The 24,611-nt window shown below is 33.6% G+C and overlaps 2 protein-coding genes and 1 pseudogene across 4 annotated transcripts; all 3 read left to right on the top strand.

Moving 5' to 3' along the window:
- Positions 1-8,469: 8,469 nt before the first annotated feature.
- Positions 8,470-10,717, top strand: LOC108347024 (protein DETOXIFICATION 55). Its single transcript, XM_017586125.2, has 2 exons — positions 8,470-8,684; positions 8,848-10,717. Exons 1-2 carry the CDS (start codon positions 8,637-8,639, stop codon positions 10,336-10,338), a joined length of 1,539 nt encoding a protein of 512 aa, XP_017441614.1. The 5' UTR covers positions 8,470-8,636; the 3' UTR covers positions 10,339-10,717.
- Positions 10,718-11,727: 1,010 nt separating this feature from the next.
- LOC108330042 (COP9 signalosome complex subunit 8-like) lies at positions 11,728-14,127 on the top strand (annotated as a pseudogene).
- A 5,615-nt stretch (positions 14,128-19,742) lies between these two features.
- LOC108347031 (pentatricopeptide repeat-containing protein At2g13420, mitochondrial) lies at positions 19,743-23,471 on the top strand. Of its 3 annotated transcripts, none has more exons than XR_008246512.1 (2): positions 19,743-21,569; positions 22,523-23,471. XR_008246512.1 is itself a non-coding variant. In XM_052871726.1 (2 exons), the coding sequence occupies exon 1, from the start codon at positions 19,953-19,955 to the stop codon at positions 21,462-21,464; it is 1,512 nt and encodes a 503-aa protein (XP_052727686.1). In that variant the 5' UTR covers positions 19,743-19,952; the 3' UTR covers positions 22,523-23,471. The 3 variants fall into 3 exon arrangements, 1 of the variants encoding a protein (XP_052727686.1); XR_008246511.1 differs by having other exon boundaries at positions 19,743-21,605; XM_052871726.1 differs by having other exon boundaries at positions 19,743-21,464.
- Positions 23,472-24,611: the final 1,140 nt, after the last annotated feature.

Genomic DNA, 24,611 nt, shown 5'->3' with positions numbered 1-24,611 from the left:
ATACCCGTTTTTAAACGGATCGGATATGGGGATTATACTATCCAACCTGTGGATACCCCCGTTATCCAAAAAAAAAGTAATAAAAATTTAATTAATATTTTTTAAGATTAAATTTATTTTATTACTCTTAAAAAAGGGAAATTTTAATAACACTGACTTAGGATTCCTTTTAATTACCTTTTTTTAAAAGAAAAAAAGGGGTTACCTTACTTTTGACCTAATCCTAATAGAAATATCATACATATACATAGAATCACATTAGAAAATTCTCTCTTAACGGAGGACTTTTTTTTCTTCCTTTTGGTTTAGTTTGCGGAGGGAGTAGGCTTTATTCTCTCTTCCTCTCTCTTGGTTCTAATTGGGGTTTTGTTCCGATTTGGGATTTAAAATTAGGGTTTTATTTGTTCTCTGATTTTGGGGGTTTCTTTTGTACGTTTTGATTCGCATTTTGGTAGTTTGTTTCTTGATTTCTTTCCGGTTGATTGGTGACGCGATTTTGGGGTTATGATTCCAATGAGTGTTTTGAGTTTTTTTGGATTTTAATTCATTGATGCAGATTGGATTTTTGAAGAGCCTAGTGGTTATCGTGGTTTTGATATTTCTGTGATTGCATTCATTTTTGGAATTTGGGTTTAGGGTTCCGTGTTCTCTTGGAAATTCTTTATCTCTCTGTTTCATAGGTATTGGTGGGTTAATCTTGTGACTAAATCAAGACTTTTACTGGGTGTTTCTTCCTCATATTTTTTTTCTCAAAAGTTGTTCATTATTTGTTTTCTTTAACTTGTTTAAAAATTACATTATGTCTTTTTAATATGTAGCAAATATATTAAATTGTTCTCTTTAACTTGTAATTTAATTTAAACCTTATTTAAAAATTCACAAAATGTAATTTAATTTAAACCTTATTTAAAAATTCACAAAATATATTTTTTAAATATTTGTGAGTTGAAAACGGGTATCCAACGAGTATCCGCGGGTTGAGAAAATCTGCGGATTTTTTTTATGCGGATATCCAGCGAGTAGCGAGTCGGGTTGCAGGTACGATTTTTTGCATGCAGGACGGGTTGCGGGTAGACACTATCCATGCCCGACTCTACCCGTTGTAATCCCTAATAACAACACTCCAAAGTTATTTACAGAATTGTCATCAAAATCTTTATTTCACATATCTTTGAATTTAATCATCTTATTTTAAATTTAACTCAACTATAAACAAATTCTTATTTCCGTTTTCCTTTCATTTCTTTAACATTGATTAGAAAGCTTGTTTTAGTAAGTGTAGTAGTTCCATATTTGCTAAATTTGCTAAAGGTCGAGACTAAAACAATTTAATCATACTTTAGATTAAAACAAATATTATATTATTTTAAACATTTGACAAAATCTATAATTGTACACTTCAAATATAAAAAAAAAAAAACTTCGAAAACTGATCAGAAATTGTAATTGTACACGTCAAATGTAAACAAAAAATCAATAAATAAATAAAACCTATAATGGTTTGAGTTATAAGTTAGCATAATATTTAAAATTATATATGAAAAATCACGCGTTAATAACAATAGTTATAATATAACTAAAATAATTTATATAAATTCTGATAATAACATTACCAATGTTAGTTTCACTAAATTTAACAGACAAATATTTTAATTATAAATCTAAGCGCATAAAATTGTATAAAAACTATATATAATAGGTTTATATGGTTAGGGTTTATAAGCTTTGACTCCATTTATTTCTATTAAAAAGGTTTTTTATACCATCCGTTGATAACTCTTTTTTAAATATATTTTAGTCATAAAAAAAGTAACTTTTATAGTTTATATTTGTAAAGAAAGTGAGAAAATGACAAATTAGAATAATTGATGTAAATCGTATGTAAAATTTATTGAGTATTAAAAATAATAGTATCATCTCTATTATATCAACCATGCAGTCTTAAACTATGCAGAACACATGTATATTTGTTGTATTACTTTTTCACCAAAACTTAATGTAATTAGAGATTTGAAAATTAACGGTTGGACAAACAGTTTTATATTTAAATTAAACGATGAAATAAAATAGATTATATTGAATAGAGATAAAATAAATTTATAATATATAAATAAGTATAAATTTTATTTTATAAATCTGTCGTATAGAATTGAGTAAAATTAACATAGTATAAGAATAAGGTTTAATTATATTTTAACGAGATTGGTGTAATATATTATTAAAAATAAGTTGTATCTTTTAATTAGAAATGAACTCAAAAAAATTTTAATAACAACAAAATGTGAAAGTTAAATAAAAGTAAAATAAATATAAAAAAAAATCTTACATTTTTTATTGAACATTTCATTGAGGGAACATGAAGCTGACGACATAATAAACTACCAACACTTGTTTAGTATGCAAATAATACATATTAAATTTAAAAAACTCACGTATTATTTTTAACTTCAGAATACTATATGTGCGACTTAGAAGTTAAACAAATAGTGCATAACTTTTTTTGTGTAAACATCTAATTCTAATTAAAAATAATATTATTTTTATTTAGTGGACTACGCATATTATCTGACTCAATGAAACCAAATACTGAAGACTGAAAATTCTGAGTATGGTACAGTTAACTCGTATGAATTAATTATATTTAAGACAATTAAACTTAGAAAAAAGATGGGTGGTTGTATAAAAGAAGAGCATAGGATTTTACTCTTTACACCATTGTAATACTTCTTTTAGCTGCCCATTATCTTGGAATTACTAAAGCGACTTTTTCAAAGTACTGTATTTTTTTTACTTATCTGGAATGTATCAGAAACTTTTTGAATTATAAATCTTGAAAACATTAAAAAAATACCGATTCTGAAATAAGTAATTTGAAATGCTGAATCTATAATTAATTTTGAACTATTTCAAATTCACCATTTTGAAAAATCGCTTAATAAAATTCATCAATACAAAAATAAATCGTAGAAATAGTTTAAATTTTTTTCTGAAATATTTTTTCCAATAAACTTCAATTTTACTTTTTTTATAAATATTTCTGGATTATATATATAATGAAACTGTAAAATGGGTAGGTAGGTAGGTAGATAGATGTGTGCATGTTTTCTTTCATTATGATTTGGTACAAATATGTGACGTGGTGTTAGGTATAAGCAAATAAAAGCCCGCTGACCCTACTAGGAGAAACTAAAAGCAAATCTGGATGTAAGCTAATTATATAATATTAGAATAATAAATTGATAATAACAATAATAATGGAATTCAGTATATAATTTTGCTGATTTAAAACTGAAGCTTTATTATTTATAATTACATATATATTTTAAATTTTATTTTTAGTACTATAATTTTTATTAAAATTTAATAACATATTATATAAAACTATAATTCTTATAAAAACAATTATTAAAATCAGTGATTTAATTTTGTTTTTATAAATTTAGTATATTTATTTTAAACTAATATAAAAGTTTCTTAAAAAAATTAATTGAGTATGAACTCGCAAACTGAATAAATTTTCTAAATTAATTCACAATAAAAAATAACTTGTATTTGACTAAATCGATAAATTAAATATAAATATTAAAATATTAAATTCAAGTTATATTTTGATTGGTTATAAAAACAATTATTAAAATCAATTATTATTTTTTTTAAAATTTAGCGTATTTATTTAAAACTAATATAAAAGTTTCCTCAAAAAATTAATTGAGTATGAACTCGCAAACTGAATTATTTGTCTAAATTATTTCACAGTCAAAATAACTTGTATTTGACTAAATCGATAAATTGAATATAAAGATTAAAATATTAGGTTATATTTTGATTGGTTAGATTGAATCTAAATCCTATTCAAGGTAAGTAAATTTGGACCAATGTATTGTTACCTCATTATAAACAAGAAAAAAGTGAGAAAAAAAAATTAAAGCTTTTTGAAAAGTGTATTCTGGATAAAAAAATTGAATTTATTTTAAAAATTATTTAATACTGATAAATCTTATTTATGCATATTTTCAGAATTGACAATTTAAACTCAATTTCGATTATGCATTCCAGGTTTTTTATGCGCGAATCAATCAATCTTGTATTACGAAAACCTTGTATTATAATCTGAAAAACACATTCTAGAAATTATAAAAATTTAAAAAGTGATTTTTCTCAATTCACTATAATATAAAGGTTCATAAAGAACTTATGTAGGTGCAAAGAGCCTAAAATATTGATCTGGGCTTTGGGCCTACTATGGTTACCCAAACTCCACCCAACAATGCTTAGGATGGTTCATATTACAAAAGAATATAAACTCCCTTGCTTCACACTTTGAAGAATAATACGATCTCACACACACCATGCCTCTTCTTGTAATTTCACTATATCGCTTTTCTTTTTCTTTTATTATCAACACACTAAATCTTATAAGTATGGAAATTTGAACTATTAGAATTTTATTTTAAAATATTTATTTAAATAATTTAATTTTTTTAATCTCAAATTCTTAATTTGATTAATGGAACCTAGTTTTTACTGTATTAAAAAAATAATTTATTCTCGATTTAATTTAAAATATATTTTACGTTTAACTTATTGTAATAGTAAAAATTGTTACACTCTTCCTTTTTTTTTCTTATTTCATATTACATACTCAGTACTTTTGAGAAAAAAAAACCCTACACATAAATAGCACTTAAAAAATTTAGTCAATAATTTTTTTATTAGAAACTTGGTTAATTTTTATTAAAAAAATATTTGTAATTGAGTTATTTTATGAATGCATACGTAAACTCAAAGTTAGGATGACTGATGAATTTGTGTGTATGGTCTAAATATGTTACAAGGTTGGCCATAAATAATTGAACTAGCCAAGTATGGATAATATTTTACTTGTAAAATCAAATACTCAATTATCTCTATCTTCATTTTTTTTTGAATTATTAAAATATTTCTGATCTAATATTTATTTTTAAATGTATGTAATTATAATTTTTCATTATTATTTTAATATTGAACTTCTTATCATATTGTCAGGTTTCGTTTGCTTTAAATTTTATATTAAGTAAAAGATTAAAGCTGATGTTTCAATATCTGGATCAAATTCACGCCGCTTTCCATCTACTTCAAAGACTTTGGTTTCGTACTTTTTTATCGTAACAAACTAAAAAATTAAGGAATTCCATATGTACGTAATTTGAAATAGAGAGTAACTCTTTTCATTAATAAATACCTATAATTATCATGGTTAATAAAACAAATTAACTTAAATTGATTTTGTAAAATTGAATCAGATTAAAATTCACTTTTTAATATTAAAAAATATTAAAATTATAAGTTACAATCTCTACTAACAAAATTTATTATTTATTGAATCAATTTTATATATATTTATTTTAAACATGTCAAAGGAAAAATGTTAGAGATGAATTTTGTAATATCCCATTTTAATAACTAAAAGATGGAACATTTTATTATAAATATTCAAAAGAGTGATAATCCAATGTATATAATATATTATTAGACTCTTACAAAATAGGACTATAATAATATCACTTATATACATTCTTAAATTATAATACTATGATTATATTATAATATTACATATAACATAATCGTATTATTCAAACGTCAAAACAATTTATTTCTCAATCATAAAAGGTATTTTTACACTTGATTTTTCATTTATTCACACTAATCAAATAATCATTGCAAAAGAATAATACACACAAACAATAAACAAAAGATGATAAACAAATATAAAAAAAGAACATCATATATTGCTAAAATGTGTATCACAAAAAAATATACTCCAACTTATCATACAAATATAAGAGATTCACCTCATATTCAACCAAAAACCAAAAATTGTAAGACAATGAAATAATGATATTATTTTTGTATAGTTTCACTTTCTCATTTATTAATATGAGACTTAATTATATATTCAACATGTACAACTAACTAAATCATTTACCCAGTTACTTTTGTTTTCGTTGTCGACAAAAGTAGGTACTAACATGTTGTGATCACTTGTATTGCTGGAAACTAAATTTGTCGCTAAAGTGAAAGTTTTCGTAATACAGGTGGTCGATTTGTCAGACACTATTTCATTTGATGAATGATACAATTTTGAATAACTGGTTTATCAAAACATGAATCAGGAAACATGATTTCGAAATTTTGGTCTCACAGTAAAAAATAACAACTAAACAACACACCAAATCTGATCCCGATTGAAGTATCGTTTTTCGAATTGCTAACTAACGGTGAAACAGTAAGCACTCATCATTTTAGCAAGGTGCTATATATTTGTTGATTAGCTCAGTATCACCACTGATATTGTTTTTCCACAAACTTCCAACATCTGTATGTTAACCACTGTTCTCTTGCATGCCACATATATGTAAATCAATTACAGTAACCAAATTTATTCTTCAATCTAAAATTTATAAGTTGAATCGCACTCACTGTTTAATAAGTTTTAAGAGTAAAAGTGAAAAAGTTAAAATTGTCAATCTCTTAGGTAGATTAAACTTAGATTTTATTGGCGTTTTTGACTCCTCAGTCCTTCTTCGATAAATCTAAAGAGTCGAATGTTTGTCTTGATAATCGGTTAGACCAATGAACTCCTCTCTCTAAACACTCATCAACTTGGCAATCAAAGAAAAACATTATGTGTTTGGATAATGATTTTAGGAGAAAAAGATGATAAAAAAAAACAAGGAGATAGAGAGGTTGGGTGTGGGATGATGGCAAGGGTTGGCCCCCATTGATCTATAATGTAATTGATTATATGTTAGACAGATATGTGAAATGATGAAAGAAACCTATGGGACCAAGGCTATCAGATTCAGTGAACTATATGAATATACTCAAAAGCCATGGCCATATATGGCATTCTGCTGCCTTTTGTCACTCCATCCGTACTACCACTCACTGCACCATAAATAACATAATATGTGTACATCATATTGACTTAGGTATAAAATCCCATCTTAATTTCATGATATTGCAGATAAAAAGTTGACAGATGAGCAAATTATCGACAAGATTAAGTGTGGGGGATCGTAGTTGTTGATGAGGATTTCCTTGACATTTGGTGCAACCAGATTGCACATGCATGGTTCCGTTTAAGTGCGACATCAACTTGTAACAGTTAACCTCTGATATTAGTATGTCATCCATGTTGGGTTTTTCCGTTTTTCAAGTCTCAAGTTGCACATCATTGGACTTGGAAAAGCTTCACCTTCAGATTAATATTTTCCAATATAAATAACCCTTTCTTGCATTACAAGTTTCTGCAGGGGAATTTGCGTTGCTGATTTATTTACCTCTATTTTTTATGATTTTAATTTCTTCGACCTTATAGATTAATATCTTTATTACATTTTATTAAAGCTTTTTGGTCTAAAAAGTACAAACTAGGGACGTAGAAAATGGTTAGGTTTATGGCTTTGTCCCAAAAAGCCGAAAACAAAGGTAGGGGGCACATATGACATTGGAATTTGAAGTTAGGTGTAGAAAACTTTTTCCTCTTGTGTGCAAATTAGAAAACTTGGTTTTGTGAGATTGGAATGGTTCAGCGATTTTGGATCTGTGAAATAAAAATAAATTAGCGCAAAACACGTGGTTTAAAGCAATTTTTTGCTTACAATACAATCTAATTTTCGACTCTGTTTTCGGATTAGGACTGAAGGCTCCACATTCCAAATTGCTGTTAGTAGCCACTCATGGTTTTCTGAAGTGACGTCATACTAACAAATCATCACAAGTGATTAATGAAAAAAAAAATATACATATATAATTATATACTTATAAAAATATATATAATGTGATGACACAAATTATTACAAAAGAAAAATATTTTTTTAACAATTTTTTTTATAACAATATATGTGATAGCTTGTGATAGATGTGTTTCAAATATACAAAGTAATATATAATTATGGGCGGTTGTCAAAAAATTGTTAAAAAAAGTTGTTAAAATATTATTATCCATACTTTCCCTGTTTTACCTCAACAATGAATTAAATTGAAAATGCATAGGTAATTTAATTGTCAAACAGTATTTTTGTAAGGTAATTTAATTTTTTAGTTTTTATCTGCACATGTAAAAGAGAGAGAATAGGTTCTCACCAAAATACTATTATATATGTTTTTCTCTTATCTAATTCATTTTCTTTGCAGTGTCTTTGTGTCATCACTTAACCTATCATGTATATCACTTTTTGTAGCTTTTCTTCCACCCAATCCAAGGAGGAGGAGCTGGTATTGAAAAGTAGTGTTAGTAAGTTATCTGTATGGGTTATGAGATAGTTATTTTGATTAAGAAAATAATGGCAATTATGATATTATACAGTGGCTTTTGAGCTTGTCAATCAATGCTAAGAAAGGAACACACGTAACCGACCACCTTTGAACCTTATAAAAGAGTGTCTGTGCTTAATCCCTGAACACACACACATACACTTACTTTCTTCCTCTCCTCTCTAACTCATTCCTGGTCCCGCTCACTTTTGTTTTTTGAAGGAGTGTTTTTGTGAGGAGAGGAATAAAACATCCCCACCACCATCCCCTTCTGTTCCTCATAATTAACACTTTCTCAAAACACACTCAGAAACAAGAAAATAACCAAAACCTTTGAGATGCATGCACAACACAAATCCCCAAAGACATACCCGACACTTGCCCAGGTAAGATATCCCTTTTTCTATGATTTTTCACACCCACATACTCTAAATAATGTGTACTCTTTTATTTACAAAAATATCTATCATCCACTCCTCTCTTTGTGTTATTGAAAAATACTTATACCCAATATGGATCACTCATTCATGTGTTTTATCAATCATGCAGGTATTAGAAGAAGTAAAGAGAATGACAGACATAGGGTTCCCAATATCAGCCATGAGCCTTGTGGGGTACCTTAAAAACTTGACCTTAGTTGTGTGCATGGGAAGGTTGGGAAGTCTGGAGTTAGCTGGAGGCTCTTTGGCCATAGGTTTCACCAACATAACTGGTTACTCTGTCCTCTCAGGTCTAGCCATTGGCATGGAACCCCTCTGCACCCAAGCCTTCGGTTCTAGAAACTTCTCCTTACTCTCTTTAACTCTGCACAGAACAATTCTCATGTTACTTCTATTTTCCCTTCCCATTTCTCTTCTGTGGCTCAACCTCCAACCTCTCATGCTTTTCCTTCGTCAGAATCCAGACATAACCCGTGTAGCAACCCTCTATTGCCGCTTCGCTATCCCAGACCTCATAGCCAATAGTTTCCTCCACCCTCTTCGCATCTATCTACGCAGCAAAGGAACAACTTGGCCACTGCTGTGGTGCACTTTACTTTCCATTCTTCTACACCTTCCCACCATCACCTTTCTAACCTTCAAACTCCACCTTGGCGTGCCGGGAATCGCTGTTTCATCCTTCGTTGCCAATTTCAACAACCTTTTCTTCCTTCTTCTGTACATGTTCTATACACGCGTTCCCGAGGAGTCCTTACACGTGCCGTTACTACTGTCTCGTACCATGTCACATAATAATGTGATAACATGTGGTAGCAGTGGTAGTACTCTTGCCATGGAATGGGGTGTGCTAATGAAATTTTCAATACAAAGTTGTCTGGCTGTTTGCTTGGAATGGTGGTGGTACGAATTGATGACAATTTCCGCAGGCTACCTCAACAACCCTCGCGTTGCTCTAGCCACGGCTGGCATAGTGATACAAACCACATCTCTTTTGTACACTTTGCCAACAGCACTGAGTGCATCGGTGTCAACGAGAGTAGGGAATGAGCTTGGGGCGGGGCAAGCTGAAAGAGCGAGTTTAGCAACGGTGGTAGCGATTGGATTAGCACTAGCAAGCTCAATTTTTGGTTTATTGTGGACCACTATGGGAAGAGAAAAGTGGGGGAGAATGTTCACCAGTGATGGTGAGGTGCTGCAACTGAGTATGGCAGTGTTACCTATAATTGGAGTTTGTGAGTTAGCGAATTGTCCACAAACCACAAGCTGTGGAATCCTGAGAGGAAGTGCTAGGCCTGGTGTTGGGGCAGTGATAAACTTTTGCTCCTTTTATTTGGTGGGAGCACCGGTAGCCATTGTTTTGGCCTTCGTTTGGAAACTTGGGATGGTGGGGCTGTGTTATGGGTTGCTGGCAGCACAGATCGCATGTGTGGTGTCAATTTTCGTTGTGGTGTACAAAACTGACTGGGAAATGGAGTCATTGAAAGCCAGAAGCTTGGTGGGAAAGGGTGTGTGTGGAACTTTCGCATTTCATCAGGACCAGATTACGGTCAAATGTGAGGAACCTGTTGTCTTTCTCAAAGACAACAACTCAGAAAAGTGAACAAGTTACGCCCCTGATATACACCAGAAACAAAGCGTTTCTGGAACCAAACTTCAACCCAAAATTATGATTCTTTTAGTATTGGAAAACAGATTGTTTTCACACCCCAAATCTTGCATCCTTCCCCATGAATAAGGAAGGCGGAGGATCCAAGATTTTAGAGCGTGAATTTTTATTTTTTTTACTGTGATTATACGTATGCATTTGCATAACCAATGTTGATCTTGTATTATTATCTTTTTTTTCCTTGCTGCAACCTCAGAGCAAGGTCTAGGTAGATGGTACCATGAAACATGGTTAATGTAATTGTAATGGTAAGGTGCATCTAATTTGTACTTTATTATTATAACAGATCGGTTTCAGCCGCATGATTCAAATAGTTGATAGTTTATGCGTCAGATTATAAATTTTGATGCGCTAAGGGCAAAAGAGAAAAAAGGAAAAGTTGTTAACGTAATGTAATTAATGCATATAAATCTGAGCACTTGTTTTTTTTTTTTTTTAAGAAAGAGATATTTCAATAGTTGATTCTATTTCAACTTTTTTTATTCATTTCTATATGACGTGAAAACAATTGAGTAAGACATATATAAGACTCGGGTTTAATTATCTTGACCTAACTAAGCATGTGCTTGCATGTGTTTCTCAGCATGCATGTGGGGGGACACAGAGTGAGAGGATGATAACATTCTAGTGTTGGAATCATTCATAAAACTTTAAAGATTAATGATTGCGAGTCTTTTTTTTTTTCTTTTATATCTAACTCAACTTTTTTTTAATGTGTGATTTTCAATTTATACTTTTAAATTCTTTTCACATATTAGTAAGTAACCAGGTACGAGAAACTTGGAAACCAAGAGTAGAAACTTGGAAATCCAAAAAATTCAATTGATGTTATTGTTATGCCCATCTATTTTACGTAGTTTATGTTATATATAATAAGTTTGAATTTGATCTATTACTAGTGTAAAACATTTTATTTGTAAATACATTAATATGTTCCACTATGGTATTGTTTTGTATGCCCAAAAAGGTTAAACTATGATGCATGTAATGCCTTATTTTACTGATAAACTTTATTCATTTAATTATGGGCAGTCTTAACAGATAAGTGAATATCCATTATTCATGAGATGGAACATTTAGTTGTCAACAACAGCTTTTGATGTGAATTGCTTTATATGTGCAGTTGGAGATTAGACTGCACTTCCTTTGTCCTCCATAGCATGTAAGGGAGACTTTTTTATTCTTCAATGTTATTTTCTGTTGGACTGGTTCTCTTATCAAACATTGATTTTGTGGAAATTAAATTTTCGCAGAAAAGGTTCCAGTTTTGAGTTTGAGATTAGGTTTGAATGATATGTTTATTGTGAGCTTCCACCTGTAACGATGGAAGTTCATTGTGAGCTTTCATCCCCTGTAGAGAACAACCTTTCTATTACATCTCACCCAAAGTAAATCAGATTTTGGCCTGACATATTTACCATATTTGTGTTTTCAATAGATAAATAATACTAAAATAAATTTATTAACCGGGTCAGATATTGTTTATTTATCATCCACCACAAAAAAAAATCACCTATCATCTGTATATATATGTATTTAAAAATTATTCGTAGACAATACATTTTATAAAATTTAAAATAAAATTTAATTAAAATTACAAAAATATACAAAATATAATATAAATTAAAATTAAATTTTATCTTAATAAAATATATATTAATTTTAATTTTAATTAAATTTAATTAATAAAATATAAATTAATTTCTTTTTTAAATATTTCGATAATATAATATTTATACCTCGTTTAAGTGATATTAAAATATTTGTTAACTACAAAATGATAAATAGTCACGAATATTAATTATTTATAGCAAATTTTATTCACAGATACTTACAAATTTATAATATTTTTTTATCGTATTATTTTTTTTAGAAAAACTATAAAAATTTACTTTGTTTTATAACTATTTTATTTTTATTATACGTGTCAAATTTATTATGTGTCTAAATATAAATATATGTCAATCCACCGTTACTTTTTTAATATGGTTTGTTTTGGGTGGTTCCTTGGAGATTGAAAGTATTTTATTTGTCCTTTTTTAAAACTGTCAATTTTTGGCTTCTTTGTGGGTCTTTAGTTTTAGGTGTGCTTTTGTTTCTGGTTTCTTAACAAAAAAAAGGAAGGTTATTTCCTACACCACTTTACATTGTTTTCTTAACAATAAATATTAACATTCGTTGAAAGATTTTTCAAGTCTTAAATGGATGGATATCCATTGAAATTTTTTAAAAATTATTTAACGGATGTTGACATTCGTTGAAGTTTGAGTATATACATCCGTTGTAATAAAATAAACCAGTTGAAACCAGCGCTTTGAACAGTAACTAATATTGTTCTAGATCAAAGTTTTCAACCAAATGCTATTTGTGAGGCAGAAAATAGAAACTGAAATATAAAATAATGCACTAGTAATTATCCTATAGAGTCTTGAGTATATGTGTACATTCTAAATCGTAACAACTTCACGCCCTCCTTATATTCTCTTTCCATATAAAGGTACCGTTGGTTATTCTTCGTGTGTTTGTGTATCTCATTTTGGAAGTGGTGTTCTGGTTTTGCAGCAACAATGCGCTATTTCTTTGGAAATCAATACCTTCGTCAATCAAAGAAAGCCAGCCTGAAGTCACTGTGGTTTAGAGAATCGGTCAGAAGCTCTGGTTACGTGACTATGCTGGAGTGAACGAGGCAATCCTTGGCTTTGATTGGAGTCAGGATGTCCAAGGCCTAGTTGCTTCATTTTCAGGCAAGACTTAAAAAACCTGTTGTGCGAGTCTACTCACTTTGTCACTTCGAATGTCTTCTAAACAATCTAACTGTATATATGTAAATTATGTTGTGTTTGAGACGAAAGCTTTTATCCTAGGTCATAACTTCATAAAAAATGTTGTCCCCACTTTTATTATAACCCGTTTCATGTTAATTTTATTGAATGTTAATTATAGATTACGTGTTATACTTTATGGGTCGGGAAATTGGTGAAAAGTGTGTGGTTCAATTAATTTGTTTAAAGTAGTATTGGTTTTATGGAACACTATGCATTGTTATTTTTGCTGTGAGATTGCCGTAATGGTTGAAAGCACTAGGACCGTATATTTAGTTTGGCGAGAACAAAATGTATTATATTTTAAACCTCGCAAAATTAAAAATGTTTTGGTTGGACTTTCCTTACCCCTACACACATATAACATGAAAATATGTAGACGAATGTTGTAATTTCTTGGGCTAACATGTACTGGAGATAGAGATAGAGAAAGTATGGATATTGCATAAAAGTAGTGAAGTAGTGAAGTAGTATGCTCCTTCACAATAACTTATTTCTTGTTTTATTAAATATGCTTCTATATTGTTTTCCAAATAGCTTTGTGTGCACTTATATATGGTGTTTAGTACGATAAAAATGTTAACACCAATAAACTTTTCCAGAACTTTACACAAAGGAGATGCTTCAGCTGCTTCTCTCTGCTTATTCAACAACATTAAAGACACACTGCTTTATTTCTTGGAATGGTTGAGGATGATGCTACAAACTGTAAGAGATTTTCATTGTTCTAGAAGCTTTTGAAATTGGATATTTGATGATATTTTGTATTTGGATTGGACTGTCTGCGTGCTCTCTTTCTTGTCATTATTGACGTGCTTGGTTGTATAATTTAGATGTACTACAGCAAGGCAAGACTGTCGGACAGGACCAAGTCGGACAGGACCAGTCGGACAAGACCTGATGTTACCATGCCGTCCAGTTTAAAAGAATTCACAGCAGGATACCTTGAAGGATTTAGATTTTGTGCCTCACGCTGACAACACTTACTCCTAACACTACCCATTTGTGGATCCAGTTCGGGTGCTCTTGTGTTCTGTTGCAAATCCACGCTTGACTTTTCACCAGTCAACCTAGTCACACTACAGAAGTTTTCTTGCACCTGTATATTCGATAACTTGGTAGGTTTTCTGGAATCGTCAAGATTAGCCACGGGTGTGGGTCTCTTCCTGACATTCGTGCACGAATGATGTTCATCCAACTTTAATCTGTCAGAGACATGATTTATGTTTCTGTTGGCACTATTATTTCCCCACACATTTTGAGAAAAAACTTTGACTACTTGTGCCTGAAAATTGTTGAGAGAAGGACCCTGGAAGCATTTCATCTGTTGAGCTTGACAACCACGATGGTGAACTTCTATAAGGCCTTTCAAACCAAGATGTTTTGGTCTGTTCAGTGACAGTTGGTTGCAAGAAAGGAAATCCAAAGGCTGATTTGGTAACAATGAAATTTTTATTTCCGTCGTTCAGCCGTTAAAGTTTTTGAAAAATCTTAAAACGTATGTGGACATCTGTTGAAGAAGGATATTTTTGGTATCTAGTGGTGCAGGAACAATATGGGGTGGTAACTGTGAGAAGGGTTTCCAAGGCCCAAATTGCACCATGTGCTCCCAAGTGTGCCATTTTCTTTCTACACAGTAGGAATATCTCACTTCACCCCCAAAAATACAAAACGATCAAACAAAATTTCGAACTTGGTTGTACCACAAAATTATGGAAAATGTTATTTGGACAACGTATTTTTAACACTGTTTTGACAACGCCACGTGTCAGCGTTTCATTGGCTCAGTAATTTGAAATTAAAACAAAGAAAGGGTTACGGGGCGAGGGGTATTTTGGGATTTCCAGGTTAAAATTTTAAGAATTGGGTTTGGCGGTTTAGGGTGGGAAAGACGTTCGTTCAACCCTTCCAGTGTCTCGCTCTCTCGCTCTCTCGTTCGTCTTCGAAACTTCCATTCCTTCTTCTTCAATACGTGCGTTGAAACCTTGGATATTCTGTGTGGCTATGTGTTCAATCTTTACCGTAGTACGGACGTTGAACCCTTCGATCTTTTGTGTCGGTCTGTCGTCCACAAGGAAACCCTTCCATCTTGTGTGTCGCTCTGCCTCCATCTTGCCCTTGAAACAAGATTTGAAAACATGGACATGGTCATCACTACAAGGTTTGATGCGTTGCAATCGCGCGTTGGGAACATTGAATAACAACTGCAACACTTCCAAAGTGCTTCTGAAAACAATCCTCAGACTTAAAATTGGTTGTTTAGGCTTTATTTTCTGCATTATAAAGAACTATGTACCACAGTTCCTACTTTGATAATTTAATGAAGTTGTTTACTTTAAAACTGGTTCCTCAATTCTCGACATTTATTATGTAATGTTCAATTTATGATACACTTAATACCATTGCAGTTGTGAGTAAAACATCAATACCACTAACCAATACCACTTAATGACATTGCAGTTGTCTGTAAAACTAAAACACTGTTGTAATCGTTTACAGTGGCCTGGTAAACGATTACACGAGAGAAATCACTGTTTTGTACAGAAAGTTGAACTGAAGTAGTCAGCTGTGGTGTCATGGGTGATCATTGGCAAAAATTATTACTTTCAGGCACAAGTCCACTTGTATTTACTTGGTGTTTGTGTTTCAGTCGAGGTAGAGAGTGGAAAGTGATGGGAGGTGACCCCAAGAAGTGGAGAAGAAGCCATTCTTGCTTAGGGGACCAAGTTGGACAAGTGCAGAGCCAATCTGTAGAAAAAACACTATGGTAATCGTATACATTTTCCTTGTAATCGATTACAGTGTCAAAGAAGATGTAAACTTGATTTCTAAGGCATAATTTGAAAGGTCTTTGAGTATAGATTCCAACAAAACAAGAATCAACTCATTTGGAGTTCGGTGGAGAAAGTTATGAGCAAAAGAACAAGCAAAGGTCAGAGTTGGCAAAAATATATGAAACGCTAACTTGAAACAATAAACTGTACCAACTCAGATGTCCAAAAATTACAAATTAGTAGTCATTGGAAAGATTTTTGAGTCTAGTTTCTAATAAAAAAAGAATCACATCATTTGGAGGTCGGTGGGAAAAGTTATCAGTAAAATAGCCAGCAAAGGTCAAAGTTGACAGCATGTTATCTCACCCAAGTTGCTCACCTCATAAACATTATTTTTTTCCTCCATCATGGGGTGCCAAAACATCACTTCCCACCACTGAAACACAAGGAACAGCCTAAGACAAGTGCAAAAGTGCCTAAAAGTCACTTCTTTTTCCAATGGTGACCCCTGTTCACCTGACTGAGTACCTGTGTTGGACTTTCTGTACAAATTCCATTTTTCTCTCGGGTAATCGTTTACAGTGTTCTTGTAATCGATTACAGTGTCAAAAAAGGTGTAAACTTGATTTCCAAGCCATAATTTGAAAGGTCTTTGATTCTAGATTCCAACAAAACAAGAATCAACTCATTTGGAGTTCGGTGGAGAAAGATATGAGCAAAAGAACAAGCAAAGGTCAGAGTTGGCAAAAATATATGAAACGCTAACTTGAAACAATAAACTGTACCAACTCAGATGTCCAAAAATTACAAATTAGTAGTCATTGGAAATATTTTTGAGTCTAGTTTCTAATAAAAAAAGAATCACATCATTTGGAGGTCGGTGGGAAAAATTATCAGTAAAATAGCCAGCAAAGGTCAAAGTTGACAGCATGTTATCTCACCCAAGTTGCTCACCTCATAAACATTGTTTTTTTCCTCCATCATGGGGTGCCAAAACATCACTTCCCACCACTGAAACACAAGGAACAGCCTAAGACAAGTGCAAAAGTGCCTAAAAGTCACTTCTTTTTCCAATGGTGACCCCTGTTCACCTGACTGAGTACCTGTGTTGTGTACAAATTCCGATTTTCTCTCGGGTAATCGTTTACAGTGTCCTTGTAATCGATTACAGTGTCAAAAAAGGTGTAAACTTGATTTCCAAGGCATAATTTGAAAGGTCTTTGAGTCTAGATTCCAACAAAACAAGAATCAACTCATTTGGAGTTCGGTGGAGAAAGATATGAGCAAAAGAACAAGCAAAGGTCAGAGTTGGCAAAAATATATGAAACGCTAATTTGAAACAATAAACTGTACCAACTCAGATGTCCAAAAATTACAAATTAGTAGTCATTGGAAAGATTTTTGAGCCTAGTTTCTAATAAAAAAAGAATCACATCATTTGGAGGTCGGTGGGAAAAATTATCAGTAAAATAGCCAGCAAAGGTCAAAGTTGACAGCATGTTATCTCACCCAAGTTGCTCACCTCATAAACATTGTTTTTTTCCTCCATCATGGGGTGCCAAAACATCACTTCCCACCACTGAAACACAAGGAACAGCCTAAGACAAGTGCAAAAGTGCCTAAAAGTCACTTTTTTTTCCAATGGTGACCCCTGTTCACCTGACTGAGTACCTGTGTTGGACTTTCTGTACAAATTCCAACTTTCTCTCGGGTAATCGTTTACAGTGTCCTTGTAATCGATTACAGTGTCAAAAAAGGTGTAAACTTGATTTCCAAGGCATAATTTGAAAGGTCTTTGAGTCTAGATTCCAACAAAACAAGAATCAACTCATTTGGAGTTCGGTGGAGAAAGATATGAACAAAAGAACAAGCAAAGGTGAGAGTTGGCAAAAATATATGAAACGCTAACTTGAAACAATAAACTGTACCAACTCAGATGTCCAAAAATTACAAATTAGTAGTCATTGGAAAGATTTTTGAGTCTAGTTTCTAATAAGAAAAGAATCACATCATTTGGAGGTCGGTGGGAAAAATTATCAGTAAAATAGCCAGCAAAGGTCAAAGTTGACAGCATGTTATCTCACCGAAGTTGCTCACCTCATAAACATTGTTTTTTTCCTCCATCATGGGGTGCCAAAACATCACTTCCCACCACTGAAACACCAGGACCAGCCTAAGAAAAGTGCAAAAGTGCTTAAAACTCACTTTTTTTGACAATGGTGACCCCTGTTCACCTGACTGAGTACCTGTGTTGGACTTTTTGTACAAATTCCAACTTTCTCTCGGGTAATCGTTTACAGTGTCCTTGTAATCGATTACAGTGTCAGACAAGGTGTAAACTTGATTTCTAAGACATAATTTGAAAGGTCTTTGAGTCTAGATTCCAACAAAACAAGAATCAACTCATTTGGAGTTCGGTGGAGAAAGTTATGTGCAAAAGAACAAGCAAAGGTCAGAGTTGGCAAAAATATATGAAACGCTAACTTGAAACAATAAACTGTACCAACTCAGATGTCCAAAAATTACAAATTAGTAATCATTGGAAAGATTTTTGAGTCTAGTTTCTAATAAAAAAAGAATCTCATCATTTGGAGGTCGGTGGGAAAAGTTATCAGTATAATAGCAAGCAAAGGTCAAAGTTGACAGCATGTTATCTCACTCAAGTTGCTCATCTCATAAACATTGTTTCTTTCCTCCGCCACTGAAACACCAGGACCAACCTAAGACAAGTGCAAAAGTGCCTAAAAGTCACTTTTTTTGACAATGGTCACCCCTGTGAATCTGACTGACTACCTGTGTTGGACTTTATGTACAAAACCTTATTTTTTCTCGGGTAATCGTTTTCGAGGGAGTTGTAAACGATTACCACAGCCTTTCTTCAGCACTCTCAGTCATCCCTTGCACAAGTTGCTCCCCCCACTCATGAGGGGTCACTCAATACTCCTTGGCCTCACAGGACATCATCCCCACTCAAATTATGATTCAAATGAACTGGTTTTCTCATAAGTCACCCATGTTACCCATAATGACCCCTCAAACACCAACATCTTACAAACAAGTCTGCAACTTAGCAAACACAAAACTTTACCACATTCTGAAATCCACAAACCCACAACTCATAATAACAATGGTATTCAAAAAATAAAATGAGACCAACTCAAACAAAAACTCAAATTTTATATCATTCAAATAAATCTGATACATTACACTTTGTTTTCTTAATATATTTACAATAATTACAATGATCATTTACTTTCCATTAATCAACTAAATATACATATCACTCATTTTTTATTTTAAGCACTACGGTTCCGGTGTATGGAGTCCTAAGTGCTCTTCCCTTGTAACGCATTCGGGATCCAACCCTAACATACGTCTTCAAAGGTTGTTCATTTTCGTCGTCGGACAATGGTCACCGGACCTTGCCATTCAGCACGATAACTTGTACGAAAAACACCACCTTTACGAAAATGGAGGGAGACAACACCACGCACACAGAACAATCACATACAAAGCTAAGTCAAGAGGCACGAAACACGTTCAGGAGACGGAACCTTCGTTTCCAATGAAACAGAGAAAGGGATATTTTCGGATTTTCAGTTAAAAGAAAGGTTACGGACTTTCATTTCGAAGGTTTTTATAAAATATTTTTTTTAAACCTAACCAATGAAAATAGGACACGTGGCGTTGTAAAAAAAGTGTTAAGAAATGGTGTTGGAATATCGCGGTCCCAAAATTATATCTTCTGAAATTTTTTACCTTGCCGGAGTCGTCAACCTTATAGAACTGCAAAATCGCGAGCTTCAACTTCTTGTGCTTGTGCTTGTGCTTGATCTTCTTAGGCGTGGTATATGTCTTCTTCTCGCGCTTCTTGGCACCACCGCGGAGACGGAGGACGAGGTGGAGAGGGCTGAAATCCCAAAACCCGAGCCAGTCAACGTTACAACACGCTATGGCCTTACTAAAACTCCGTCAGAGTTCCTTCCTTTCTCCGTTCTTCCTCCGCCGCTTCTGTTCCGTTCCACCGCCACCAAGTGAATCCAACGACGCAGAATTGGTGTCGAATCTCCTGCTGCAGCACCACAACCCCTTCCACGCCACCGAATCGAGCCTCCAGCTCCACGGCGTCACCCTCACCCCCGACCTCCTCTTCCAAACCCTCCTCCGCCTCAAGAACCATTCCAAGATAGCCCTCTCCCTCTTCCACTACGCCAAAACCCTCCCCAACCCCCCTCTCACCTACGACTCCTACACGCTCCTCATCGATTCTGTCGCCAAGGTTCGCCAATTCGACGTCGCATGGCAACTCATCGTCGAAATGGCCCAGCGCAACCTCCATCCAAACCCCGCCACCTTCCTAACCCTAATTCGCCGCCTCATAGCGGCCGGCCTCACTCGCCAGGCGGTACGCGCCTTCCACGACATCGACGCCTTTGCCAAAACGACTCCCGATGACTTCTGCTTCCTGCTCGACACGCTCTGCAAGTACGGCTACGTCAGACTCGCCGTCGAGGTTTTCAACAGAAACCGAACCACTTTCCCTCCGACCGTGAAAATGTACACGGTTTTGATCTACGGGTGGTGCAAACTGGGGAAGGTTAAAATCGCGCAAACGTTTCTGAACGAAATGATTGAGCGAGGGATTGAGCCTAATGTTGTTACTTATAACGTTTTGTTGAATGGGGTTTGTAGGAAGGTGAGTTTGCACCCTGAGGAGAGGTTTGAGAGGACTATAAGGAACTCAGAGGAGGTGTTTGATCAAATGCGCAAGAGTAGGATTGAGCCGGATGTGACTAGCTTTTCGATTTTGCTTCATGTTTATAGCCGCGCGCATAAGCCGGAGTTGGTGCTTGATAAGCTGAGGTTGATGAAGGTGAAAGGGATTTTTCCCAATGTGGTGATGTATACCTCGGTTATCAAGTGTCTTGCTTCGTGTGGGAGGCTTGAGGATGCAGAGAGGTTGCTTGAGGAGATGGTGAAGGATGGAGTGAGTCCATGTGCCGCAACGTACAATTGCTTCTTCAAGGAGTACAGAGGAAGGAAGGATGCTGAGAGTGCGTTGAGGATGCTCAAGAGGATGAAGGAGGATGGGTTCTGTGCGCCGAGCTCGCACACCTATGTGATTTTGATTAGGATGTTTTTGAGGTTGGGCAAGATCAGAGTTGTGAAGGAAATATGGGATGATATGAAGGTCACTGGGGCGGGGCCGGATTTAGATTTGTACACGGCTTTGGTACATGGGCTGTGTGAGAGGCAGAACTGGAGGGAGGCTTGCCATTATTTTGTTGAGATGATAGAGAATGGGTTTCTTCCTCTGAAAGGTACCTTTGAGACCCTTTACAGGGGGCTAATTCAGGCTGATATGTTGAGGACTTGGAGGAGATTGAAGAAGAAGCTTGATGAAGAATCGATAGCTTTTGGTTCAGAGTTTCAGAGTTACCACTTGAAACCTTATAGGAGATAAGTTATTACATGCACAGTACTCTTGAGACTTTTATAGGTTCTTTGGCCCAATTTATCTTTTTGCATCTACAAGATTTCAACAAGACTTTGATGACTTGAGATATGAGTGAGACTATCATTTTATCTCCAATATTTTTGTTAGGTGTGTGTGATATCATGTTCTATCATTTAGTTAACTGGTGACTCATTGTCATTATTTCTTTAATTAATTGTCAAGCAGTGTTTTTGTAAGGTGATTTATTTTTCTAGTTTTTATCTGCACATGTAAAAGAGAGAAAATAGATTCTCACCAAAATACTATTATATACGTTTTTCTCTTATCTAATTCATTTTCTTTGCACTGTCTTTGCCTCATTATTTAACCTATTATGCATATAATTTTTTGGAGCTTTTCTTCCACCCAATCCAAGGAGGAAGAGCTGGTATTGAAAAGTACTGTTAGTTAGTTATCTGTATGGGTTATGAGATAGTTATTTTGATTAAGAAAATAATGGCAATTATGATATTATACGGTGGCTTTTGAGCTTGTCAATCAATGCTAAGAAAGGAACACACGTAACCGACCACCTTGGAACCTTATAAAAGAGTGTATGTATGTGTTTAATCCCTGAACACACACACACAGTATGTGCTTAATCCCTGAACACACACACACACACTTACTTTGCTTTCTTCCTCTCCTCTCTAACTCATTCCTGGTCCCGCTCACTTTTGTTTTTTGAAGGAGTGTTTTTGTGAGGAGAGGAATAAAACATCCCCACCACCATCCCCTTCTGTTCCTCATAATTAGCACTTTCTCAAAACACACTCAAAAACAAGAAAATAACCAAAACTAACCAAAACCTTTGAGATGCATGCACAACACAAATCCCCAAAGACATACCCGACACTTGCCCAGCTAAGATATTCTTTTTCTATGATTTTCACACCCACATACTCTAAATAATGTGTACACTTTTATTTACAAAAATATCTATCACCCACTCCTCCCTTTGTGTTATTGAAAAATACTTATACCCAATATGGATCACTCATTCATGTGTTTTATCAATCATGCAGGTATTAGAAGAAGTAAAGAGAATGACAGACATAGGGTGGGTTCCCAATATCAGCCATGAGCCTTGTGGGGTACCTTAAAAACTTGACCTTAGTTGTGTGCATGGGAAGGTTGGGAAGCCTGGAGTTAGCTGGAGGCTCTTTGGCCATAGGTTTCTCCAACATAACTGGTTACTCTGTCCTCTCAGGTCTAGCCATGGGCATGGAACCCCTTTGCACCCAAGCCTTCGGTCCTAGAAACTTCTCCTTGCTCTCTCTAACTCTGCACAGAACAATTCATATGTTACTTCTATTTTCTCTTCCCATTTCTCTTCTGTGGCTCAACCTCCAACCTCTCATGCTTTTCCTTCGTCAGAATCCAGACATAACACATGTAGCAACCCTCTATTGCCGCTTCGCCATCCCAGACCTCATACCACCCTCTTCGCATCTATCTACGCAGCAAAGGAACAACTTGGCCACTGCTGTGGTGCACTTTACTTTCCATTTTTCTACACCTCTCCACCATCACCTTTCTAACCATCAAACTCCACCTTGGCTTGCTGGGAATCGCTGTTTCATCCTTTGTTGCCAATTTCAGAAACCTTTTCTTCCTTCTTCTGTACATGTTCTATACACGCGTTCCCGAGGAATCCTTACAGTGGGCCAGCTGGATTGACTCCTCTTCATGTTGCAGCAACTATGAGTGGCTCAGAGAATGTGTTGGATGCATTAACTGATGATCCAGGAATGGTAAGTCTGTCTCTATTCTGTAACTTCATGTTTTCTCATGCTTTTTGCATTGTACTACTTCAAACTACGGGGGCAAAGGGGAAATGACTACAAGGAAAAACTAGTGTTTCTCCTCCTTTTCACCTGACTTTTGGTCCAGTGAATGAATGTGTGGATAGAATGGGAAGAGAAATGAGGTGATCCTTGAGTTCAATATAATGGTTTCTAGTGGGTGCACTCATTGAATAGGCGTGATAACTTATAATTCCCTGCTGTTGCAGTAGTGTCATAAAAGTATAAATCTAAGGCTTGATTTTTCCCTATGAAACAGATCAATAATTTATACTGTAGTTAAAAACTTAAACCTTATGAGTTAAATTAGTGCAATTAGCTGTAGTTCAATGCAATTCAGTATAGTATAGTTTAATAAAATAAATATAGTTCAGTTCTGAACTGTTTTTTAATTCAATTTAGTTTAGACGAACATTTTTTTAATTTAGTACATTTTTTAACAGTATAGCTTCTTTTGTTCATCTCTACAAACAACAATTTCAGCTAAAATAAGATTTAATCTACCATATTAAAAAAAGTGAATTTTAAATTTAATTCAATTTTATAAGGTAATTTTATAAGGGTAAATTATGTTTCAAGTTTATTTTTTAGCAATAAAACATAATTTTTTAAAATAGTTTGAGAATAAAAAATATTAAATTTAATATTTTTTAAATAGAGATTTATTTAAAAAAATCAAATTTATGCATCAAATGAAGAGGTGATGGTGATCTTCTAAACAACATAACAAAGAAGGGTGCACATTATATTGGGCCTAGTATGATAAATGTATCCAATGGCTTGTTCCCATCGGTGTTTCACCATGCACCTTCAAGCTTTTCACCATGCACCTCCAATCTCCAATTTTCTAAAATACTATAATTAATAAGGTGGTTATCCGTTAACTTTATGTTTTGTTCAGAAATTCTATCCTAAACATTGACTACACCCCTATTTCTCTCATTTATTATGAAATCCTACACCCCATTTCCCGTATCAGCAAACATACACTCCATTTCCCATCTATTAAAAAACTATATTAGTTATTTAATTATTTTATTTGTTTATAATTATTTTTAAATTTATGTATCAATTCGTATGAAATTATAATTTAATTAGAATATTTTTAAATGTTAAAAAAATTATTTTTATGAATTTATTAGATTTAATAAAAATATTTTAGAAAAAATAAAATTTTGAAGATGTATCGATATGAAAATCCTAGTGAGAGGTCATAGGATGTTGATATCCGATAAACAAACAATCAATCGGATATACAGATTCGATTTGTTTTATAAAAATTTAATTATACTATTTATTTAATTATTTT

The sequence above is a fragment of the Vigna angularis genome, chromosome 1 (genome assembly GCF_016808095.1).
Source record: "Vigna angularis cultivar LongXiaoDou No.4 chromosome 1, ASM1680809v1, whole genome shotgun sequence".
In the NCBI taxonomy this organism is placed as follows: domain Eukaryota; kingdom Viridiplantae; phylum Streptophyta; class Magnoliopsida; order Fabales; family Fabaceae; genus Vigna; species Vigna angularis.
The sequence above is the reverse complement of the archived record's forward strand: the minus strand, read 5'-3'. Positions and strand labels throughout refer to the sequence as shown.

Excerpts from the sequence above, each read along its gene's own strand:
- LOC108347031 (XM_052871726.1), top strand. The coding sequence starts at position 19,953 with ATGGCCTTACTAAAACTCCGTCAGAGTTCCTTCCTTTCTCCGTTCTTC.
- LOC108347024 (XM_017586125.2), top strand. The coding sequence starts at position 8,637 with ATGCATGCACAACACAAATCCCCAAAGACATACCCGACACTTGCCCAG. Across the intron at positions 8,685-8,847 it reads CATACCCGACACTTGCCCAG|GTATTAGAAGAAGTAAAGAG; the intron begins GTAAGATATCCC and ends TCAATCATGCAG.